Genomic DNA, 10,772 nt, shown 5'->3' on the forward strand with positions numbered 1-10,772 from the left:
GAAAGTACTTTATAATTATGTATGGTAGAATAAAAACCCCAATTAAAACGGCTAGTCTGCATAATTTTATTCTTATTACAGATAATTCTGCTTATCACCAACAATATTGAGAGTTTCAAAGTTCTGCATACAATACATGATGAAATAAAGAGGTGGCAAATACTTCCTATTGCATGTTTGCATTGATTCAACAGCACTGAAGAACGAAGATTGTCAGTGACAACTCCATGAAGTATACAATTGTTTTGTATTTTTTGTTCAAAAAAATGATAAACAAATGTGACATACGAATAGCTTTTAATTACTGCAACATTCCTTCTTCTAGTGCTTTTATATGTTAACAATTTAAACAGACAGCTTCATAAACAAGTACAATAAATTCTCTAAAACAAACCATAATGAATTCGAAATAACAAAACTAAAAACAAAAACATTTCAATGTAAAATTGAAATAAAAGAATACTGTTAAATCTTAATAATAATCTTGATAGACCTATGGATAGTTAACCACACTGGGTCATAACACGGGAAACAAATAGTGACATACTATATAGTTGTATAAAATATTATCTGTCTAAAAAGATATAAAGGCGACAATGCTATCTGTGTAATAGCTGTAATAATAAATATTTTCGGACTAAATGGCTTTTTTGAGCTCTTGGATTTACAATCATGCAGAAATGTGCAATGTATTATATAAGGCCATCCTTACGAATTTTATTTTGCAGTGGCTGACACAAACTTTTTCCAGAAGACCGGACAATATCTTATGCTAAACAAGAGAAAAGCTACATTTTTAGTTTATCTATTTATTATCCAAAAGCTTTCATGTTGTCGATGGCGACTTTGTTCTCCCCCTCATGCAAAAACTTTAACCTTGGCCATTACTCAAAAACCTTTCAAGCCATTTAAATGAAACTTGGTACACACAAGCTGCTAGAGACAATATGACCATGCACAGCAATGCCCATAACACTGGCTTATATAACTATATCAGAGTTATGCTTTTTGTTCCCCTGGAAACAATAACAACCAAGTCTTGGTATTTGCTGTGCAGGGGGCTTGTTTACTGACTCCAAGCGTCATACAAAAATAAGTTTGGGTCTTTTCAGCTTGTTAGATAATTGCATTGTAAACTAACATTTTTAAAGCTAGCCTTAACATAAGCATACCCTTTCTATTATAATGAGGCACAGTGGTGAAACAAATATAAAACATGAGCACTATAGTTTATGGCACTTAGAAACATCTTTTCTACACCAGGCACTGTATCTAAGGCAGTACTAAAGTCTCAAGATTAGATTCATACAAAACAAATGCGCTGAATATAAATGTAAAAAGAGGAATGCATCGTTTAATCATTATTGCCCAATAAGACGATAAAAATGTTGTACATACATATAATAATTATTTAAATAATTGTTTACATGCCCTAACATGCCCTAGTTTCTCAAAGCATCTGAAGTCCCTTATAACAGGGTTAAGCTAAGCTTATTATTTTGGTTCAGTAAAATTTAAGCAATATTTACATTCTTGAGAGAACTTAGAGTTGAAACGTATATCTGTTTTTTATTTATTAAAATAAAAATTAAGTAAGAAATTTGCCTTAATGAAATAAGCTACTTAGGCTTCTTATCCTTAAGAACTTACAAGAAATTGGGGCAAGAAGTTCATTCTTGTTATCAAATCCAACTGTTTTACCAACTTACAACTCAAATAACAATGAAACACATGGCAATATTAAAACATTCTTGTGAACACATCATGTATAAAATAAGATAAAAATGACTGAATACAGACAAAATGAAAATAAAAATGATATGTAATGATAAAAGTTATACTGAGCTGATGGCATTTGTGTACAAGAAGCTGTGATGGTTATAAGTCTACAGCATTTTATAACAGAGTTGGTGGTCTTAAATGACAGTTTAAAGGGATATCTCACTTATACTGGTTCTTCTTGAACTATTGAAAAAATCGTTTTTAATGCAAGATGCACAAGATACATGATAATAATTGTGGTACACTTTGTGATACCCCAATAAAAGCTCTTTGTTGATAAAACTTATTTTAAATTAAAAAAAGAACTACTGATTACATTAATTTTATCCATGGACAAACAAAATAAATTTGGACAGAACAACTCCTAGTGCCTCAATGGGAAGATCACTGAACAGGAAAATGCAGCTTATTAAGACATTCTGATTCCCTGTCACCATACGAGATTTCCCTTTAACAAAAATAAATCAAACATAAAATAACACAGCAGTTTACACTGTACAAAAAAATCAGTTTTGAAAGGCTAATAAATTAATGCCAATCAAACTTTCAATACAATTGGATTAAGAAATGTTATCACAGCATTGGGAATATTTTGATTTGTAAAAGCAAATACTGTTTTGACACAAAGTTAAATAGCTTTGCACCAATATATAGTTACAAAAACTGGCATTAAATATAATTATCTCAAAAGTCTTGCAATATGATACCATCATGGCATCAATATAGTAATTTGATAATGAGGATGTCAAAACCACTTTATAAATGATTTCTTTTAAAAACTGATCAGTTAAACAACCAAAGCTTAACAACCAAAAAAAACAAACACTTGTTTTTGCACTAAAAATGAATATTTGTATATATCATCCCCTTAACCTTTGAACCCACTCCTTAGTGAGATCTAAGTAAAACAGTGGCCCCTTAACACCATAGTCTTCGTACTTGCGTGACGGAGTAAGCTTTTTCACTGCTGGCTCAATCTGTGAACCCTCGTGCCATTCATTAAACGATGTTATAGATACAAATGTGGAGCCTGTACTCAAGGCATTCTCCACAGATTGCCTGTAATACTTCCCATCCAGCCTCAGCTTAGTGTTCCGCTGGTTCCATGGTCTCACCTCTGTGTCAACATACCCTGGTCCAACGCTGGGTATAAACAACAACCTGTTGGACTTTGCCCACTTTGACATCAATGGCCAGTTGTTCCATGTGCTTCCATACACAAACCCATTTGAAGCAAAATATGTATAAAAACCATCAAAACCTGCCTTCAGGATTTCATTTTGATGCGTTCTCTCTACGAGCAGTCCTATAAATATAGCATCTAGTTCGGTTCCCCTGACTGTTTCACGTCCCCCAGGTTTCATAATCTCCGCCCATTTGTCGGCACTGGTGAGATAAGAATCATATATATACAACAGGGGTAGGTTGAGCTTGTCCCCTACACTCGTTCTGTAGAACGCTGGGTGTGGGCCGTATTTTTCCATGATGTAGCGAAGTTGTGATTTCATGGTCAGATGATCCCTGCCTTTAAAGGGCTCAACATGAAGGGCAACCTAAAAAATAAATATGGCTTCCAATTACTATCATTCATATTATGGGCCAATTAAGTGCTGTTTAAAGGAAATTACAAAGGCACCAGATGCAGAAGACAATATATAACATGGTAAAAGGTAGTTTTTGCATAACTTGAGCACAATTTAAAAATTATAACAAAATTCTCAGAAAAAAACACAAGCTATAAAGTATAAACCTTAACATGTGGGAGTGGCAGACTTTCAACTGGTGAAAATCCCAGACCGGTATGTTTTTGATAGACCTTTAAAACCATAAACAGGATTCCTTGAAAATCAACACACAGGGGTGTGATTTTGACTGTCAAAGTTCAATGCATTTTGCATTTTATTCTTGGCATACAAGCCATTGACTACCAACCAGTCCAACCTTCCAATGTTTCAGGCAATACGAAAGGGTATGGATATTTGAGCCAATTGCCGTCTTTCTCTAGGTCACATAATGATACTTGTATGTACTGGTATGTTTCTTGCAACATAGGGATTCAACCTGTGTCAATGTACCTTAAGACCGTGTGTGTATGCAGTGTCCAGCAGTAGAGGAAGGAGGGTGTCTGGGTCAAGTCCGTTCTGGTCCCCATCACCTGGTGGGTACCATGATACTGCCAACACACCTACAACACAAACATGTGTACAAAAGGGATAAAAAATAAGTGATTCCTTAAATAACGGGCACCATAACAAAAATTAATAAAATAATGCATAATAATGTTTAACTAAATTGACTTTTAAGATCAAAACAAACCAAAAAATTATTTGTGTACAGTTAAAAAAATTAATAGCAGCGTGACCACAAATTCCCCACTAAAAAACCGCCAAAATTGAATGAATGACAAACTCTTTCTTTGAAAAGAGGTCAACACTCAGAGGTTATTGTACACTGCATTTCCACTTATCATGCTTAACAAAAGTGTGTTGTTTAATTTAAATCCATTGAGTAATTAATAAGTTAGTCTGCTGAAACGAAAAAAAATAACAAATGGCAATAAATCTTTAATTAGCTAATATAGAGTTTTGGTTCTTGTATGATGCTCATCCTCTCAGTGTGCTTTTCCATTGTATGTAGTTTCAAATTATGCTCCAGAAAAGAAAAGTAACAAAGGGCAATAACTCTGTGGTTAGCTGGATTAGAGTAATTGTTCTTGTAAAATGCATTTACAATCATTGTGCTTAACCATTGTATGAAGTTTAATTAAATTCCATCTTTTAGTTATCAAGTTATGTTCAGGACAAGAAAAAGTAACAAAGAGCAATTACTCTGTAATAAGTTGAAACAGAGTTAAAGTTCCTGTACACCTAACTTCCTCTAATAGTGCTTTACCATTGTATGAAGTTTCATTAAATTTCATATAGTAGTTTTTAAGTTATGCTCTGGACAAGGAAAAGTGAAAAACGGCAATAACTCTGTAATAAGAAATAATAGAGTTATGATTCTTGTACACTGCACTTCCTCTTAAAAAGCTTTACCATTATATGTGGTTTAATTTTATTCTGTCCACTAGTTTCAAGTAAAGCTCCTGACAAAAAAAAGTAACAAAGCGCAATAACTGTAATTAGCTGAAATAGAGTGATGGTTCTTACATACTGCACTTTCTATCTTTATGCAATATCATTGTATGAAGTTTTATTGAATTCCATCTGAAAGTTTTGAAGTTATGCTCTGGACTAGAAAAAGGTAACAAAGGGCAATAAACCTGGAATTAGCTGAACTACAGTTATGGTTCATGTTCACTGCACTTTCTCTCATTGTGCCTTCCTATAGTTTGAAGTTTTATTAAATTCCATCCAGTAGTTTTCAAGTAAATGTCTGGAGAAGAAAAAGTAACAAAGGGCAATAACTCTTTACGGTAATAAGCCAAAATAGAGTTATGGTTCTTACATACTGCACTTTTTATCATTATGTTCTATCATTACATGAAGTTTTATTGAATTCCATACCAGTTATTAGATGTTATACTCTGAACAAGAAAAATTAGCAAAGGGCAATAACTCTGTAATTAGCTGAACTATGGTATGGTTCCTGTACACTGCACTTTCTCTCATTGTGCCTAACTATAGTTTGAAGTTTTATTAAATTCCTTCCAGTAGTTTTCAAGTTATTGTCTCGACAAAAAAAAAGTCACAAAGGGCAATAACTCTGTAAATAGCTGAAATACAGTTTTTGTTTCTGTACAACACTTCCCTTCCTATGTTCTACCTTTGTATGGAGTTTTGAACAATTACATCAAGTAGTTTTGAAGTTATGCTTTGGACAAGGAAAATTGAATTGGGCAAACTGATCGACCAACCGACAAACAAACTGACCATTGGGTGATTCCAATATACCCGCTTCAAACTTTGTTTTTTGGGGTACAATGAACAGGATCATTATTTTTGCTTCATGGTCAATGGCTTTAGAAAACTAAACCAATTGTCGGAGTCTACACAAGGGAAATAACTTGTTTTAATTCAATGAAGATAAATTTAATTGATGCCCTTGACAAACTTCATCAAGATGTAAATGATAGTGGCTTGCATGCAAAACTTTATATTTATATAGTCCAAAAAGGATCATAATTTGCATTAGAGACTAGACACCAGATTATGCAATTGCAAGAAAAAAAGAAAACTGTCAAAAACTTCCACAAAATTAAGATCATTGTGTTCAACCCTTCTTCCTGATGTATCACATATAGCTTATGACACATTTAGCTTTCTGCAGTTTTTGCGTATTTTTTCCAATTCAAAATCTTCTCCATATGTCTGTGAAGTAATTTTAAAAGTAAAATTGGTACATTTACTGACACTCATCACATGACTTTCAAATGCTAAATATACACACGTCTTTGCTTCCTAAAAGGACGGACAGTGCAAGGAAGTGAAAACTGCTGCAAAAAAAAAACCCATAGACATAGAGCCAGACAGATTAACATTGGTGATGAAATTGATCGATGGAAACTTTTGAAAGAGATTAACACTGCCTTAAATGACAGCAAATATGGCTAAAAGGCTATTGACAAGTTAATGTATGAAAAGATCACTTAACTTGCAAGGTGTTCAGAAAAAAACATTCCGGTTTACATATTTTTAAATGGGAAACTGACATATGATACTGCTTGTGGGGCGACATGATTGTTGCATTTATTTCTTAAATCACTTTATGTAAAATTATGTATTTTCAATTCTAGGCTTGTTTTGAGGAAATACTGTATTTGCTGATTTTTAGACCATTTTTTGTCTGGTCTTTATGACATGAGTGTTTAATACTGTCTTTGCCTCTTTTGTATGAAATCATCAGATCAGCAATTAAACACAGGTAAAGTCACACCAGAAGTGAGCTATCTTATGGCATCAATCTTTTACAAAAAATGAAATGACCTTGAAATTAATTAATACACATAACAAAATGGGAACCTAACCGCTATTTTCTGAAACAAAGAAATAATAAGTAGATAATAATTATAACCATATATTCAACAATAATAACACCATTTCTGCTTGTCACAGTTAATATAGGGACACGTACATGTACAGAATATAATTAAACAATACTCTACTAAATGAAAATTGGATAAGTATTTTCCAATAAAAAAAAATGTTGTTAAAAATACCAACAATTACAGAAGACCGCAAAAAATTTCTCTACCTATGCCAGCATATCTCATCATGCGCATGTGGCAACTGATGGTGCCTGGATCAGAGGAGCTGTAGGGGCCAAGCTGAGGGTAGAAGTTAGAGCCCACATCATCCGGCGGCTCATGCTGACCCTGTGGCCATTTTCTCGCCTCGTTTTTGTCCCAGTGGGAAATCTGGACATGGTTCCAATGCAGATATCGTCCGTCATGTCCAGGGTTTCCATACCAGGGGTAGTAAAAGGTGTGAACATTCTGGTTTGGTTCTATTGTATTGTCAATATCCATTTCAATGCAATTTGCAACAGATTTGTCTTCACCTTCTTGCTCCACAATAGTATTGCTGACATGAGAACTATATTTATTTGATGAAATCTCAGTTAAATAGGAGAGTTTGTGTTGCTCAAGCACATCAATGTTACTTTTATGTGAACGATTTTGGGTAAATGATTTATGATTTATAATAGCTGGAAAAATGTTTCTTGGGTGTTTAAGCACATAAATATGATTGTTTGTGATGCCACTGAAATTCCATCCCCACTGATGCACACCAGTTTCATTGCCATAATGTGCTGTATTTAACAACATCATTCCCATCAGGCAAGTCACTGATAAAGCAACTGCAAATAACACCTTAAGAAAACGGCATTTCCTTTTAAATAGAAACATACTAATGGAAACTCTGGCTGGATATCTGTTCCAAGTTATGGTAGAGTCACTCTTTCATTTTTGGTTAATTGCAGTGTAACCAGCATAGGTGTACCTCAAGAGCACATCTGGAAATAAAAAAACACATTTATCGCATGAATGAGAATTCAGGTACATTTACAGCTAACATACACACAAACGGCATATTCTTCTTTGAGAGATATCATATATGGGCCTGTTAAGGGGGGACACAAACAGCCATTTCTGTATGCCTTAATGTTTTAATTCTCCACATATTGGCAAGAAGTCACTTCTGCTATAAGAGGATTTTCCATTGATTAAGAAATAGTTCACATAAACATATATACACAAACCCTTCACATAGTCATAGATCTATTTAATATCCACACATTAGAAAATAGTCTGCCAGGGCTGTGTGGATAATCCTTGATATTCCGGTAGATCTCACTTTTACAGTCTTTGATAGCAGTCATTTATCTTTTAAATTATTATTTGTTGACTTCGCTGAGGCATTTGATTATGTTGTAAGGGATATTATTATAAGTATAAAGTTATAAATTAATTAAACTTGGTGTAAGAAGTAAAATGTTAGATAATATACATTATATGTTCAATGTACAAGAATGTCAAGTCTTGAGTTAAATATGACAATGTTTTATTAAAGTGATAGTTTTACATGTTTGTCAGGTGTCGGTCAAGTGGAATCCTTATCCCCATTTATATTTTCTATATATGTATAGAGGAGTTTTTCATGACTAAACAACTACCAGGGTATAGATTTAAACATGTTTAAACTATTTATGTTATTGTATGCTGATGATATTTTTTGGTTGTCAGAATCAGAGGCTAGTTTACAAGAAGGTCTGTTAATTATTTAATACTACTAGAGCTATTGTGATATATAAAAGTTTGGTGTAAATTCACAAAAGACAAAGATTATGAAATTTAGGAAAATAAGTAGATTAAGGAGAAATTTGAATTTTTTGTAAAAAGGTCAGGAACTAGAAATTGTTGACAAGTTTACATATCTTGGAATTGTGTTTACACCAAGGAGTTCCTTTACTAGGGCAGTTGATACTTTATCTCGACAGGCTATGAAGGGAATATAATTTTAAAACATCTAAATTTCTAATATTGTCTGTAAAACATAGATTAGATATTTTTGATAAATTGTTTAATATTATCTTGTTTTAAGTTACAGCTCTGAAGTATGAAGTATGGGTATTTTTCATAGTCATCAAATAGAAAGGGTTGCTTATTTTTTTTTGGTAAAGAAGTATTAGGGGAAAGAACACAAACTCAAAATAATAGTATTTATGGTTAGCTAGGTAGGATTTCATGGTCTGTTTAGATATTGGCTTAAAAAAGTACAAACCAAAAAATATGTCAGAATGGTATATGATAAAATGTATTTAGAATTATATAGAAATCCTTAACAGATCATGTATATATATATATATATATATATATATATGATCATTACAGAGACTTGGTTTTAATTATGTATGGTTATTTCAAGGAGTTGGTGATATCAATTTATTTTTTCATGTTCTTAAGCATTAGTAACAAATATATTTATACAACATTGGAGCTCAGAATAAGCAGTCTACTAGAGCTAGAACCTATATATTATATATTTCAACTTAAGAATCTTTATAAAAGATGTAAATTTTGAGAAATAAATTGAAGCAACAAACTTAAATTTATACACTTGAAAGTTGAACGATTGTCTGTTATGTTTCCACTGCAATGAAGGACAAGACTATGAATACTTTTTTGTTAAATGTCACACTTTGTCATCATTCTGGTGTGATATACAGAAAGTTTTTAAAAGATGTGGAATACAGATATATCAAAAATATATTGTCATAGGCTTAAGTTGACCATTTCTATGATGATCATTTAGTTTTTCAAACTCATTTAAAAAGTTAGAATTTCCTTAAGTTTTCTGAGTTATTTTGTTAAGCATATTAAAATATAAACACTTCACCTTACAAAGTATATCTACCGGTACTTACTATTTGGTTGACTGTTTTTGTTGAAGTTATTTGTATATATTGATGTTTGTTATGACTAAATAAACGGATTGTCGTAGAATGGCAATTCCAAAAAGAAAACAAATGAAAAGTTTAGACTTGCATTGTCAAGATTAAGGATGCCTGTGCACAGATTACAAGTAAAGGCTGGTAGATGGCATAGATTAGTTGCTATACCTTATTCGGAAGGAATTGTCATTTATGTGATGTATATATTAATGTGCACTTTTAACCTCTCAAAATTACTAATGAAATTAGAAAATTATTGATGTATGTATTCAAACTTGTCTCTAAGATATATATTTTTTGTACGATATATTTTGTTCTGCATACAACAACACAGTGATAAGAATATGATGATTTATATAGAAGCATAAATAAAATGCTTATCTATGTACAAAAAGGTAAAACCACGCTTGCATGGTACCTAGCAATATGTTGATTGATCAAAATATCTGGTCTAACATCAAAATTCCCTAGAATTCAGAACAAAATCTTCTGGAATGATCTCCACAAATGTGGCATGTATGAACCTTTATACTTTTATTTCCAGCTCATCTAGCTTTGTTATTCATGTCATACAGCAAACGTTTTTTTTATGTTCTAAACATAAACCCAGCTTTATACAAAATCCTTAAGATTCTTGTATCTTAATAACACAGTACCTTCATTTATACAAATCAAGTGTCAAAATAGTTAAGGACTTTTTTATTCATTTAATTTTTTATCTTTACTGTATCAATATATAATAGTAAAACATATTATGTTGCAGTCTGATGTTTGATATCTATGCTGAATAAAATATGTTTAAGGCAATAGCATTTAAGTAGTCTTTTAACACCATTAAAACACATGAGTCAGGTTAAAAGACTTACAAACTGTGCATAATGCTTGCATTTCTTTCCTCAGAAACATATTCCATAAACAAAAGAACAATTGCTTTCAAAAGTGATAACAAATACTACCTTTTCCTCCTGCAGCATTATTATTATCTTGATCTTTTTTGACAGACAGCTGTCTGTAACTTCCTTAACAATTGGTTCCTGACTTATAACGCGACTAAGCCGGGATACAATTTATGTTTTGTTAGATAAAATTTCATT

At 32.3% G+C, this 10,772-nt stretch overlaps 1 protein-coding gene across 1 annotated transcript; it reads right to left on the bottom strand.

Moving 5' to 3' along the window:
- Nucleotides 1-29: 29 nt before the first annotated feature.
- Nucleotides 30-10,692, bottom strand: LOC128238147 (glycoprotein endo-alpha-1,2-mannosidase-like). The gene is made up of 4 exons (XM_052953729.1): nt 10,635-10,692; nt 6,979-7,740; nt 3,858-3,967; nt 30-3,335 (listed from the first exon to the last, which is right to left on the bottom strand). The coding sequence occupies exons 2-4, from the start codon at nt 7,631-7,633 to the stop codon at nt 2,643-2,645; spliced, it is 1,458 nt and encodes a 485-aa protein (XP_052809689.1). The 5' UTR covers nt 7,634-7,740; nt 10,635-10,692; the 3' UTR covers nt 30-2,642.
- Between the last annotated feature and the right edge of the window lie 80 nt (nt 10,693-10,772).

This window comes from Mya arenaria, chromosome 6, assembly GCF_026914265.1.
Source record: "Mya arenaria isolate MELC-2E11 chromosome 6, ASM2691426v1".
NCBI lineage: Eukaryota > Metazoa > Mollusca > Bivalvia > Myida > Myidae > Mya > Mya arenaria.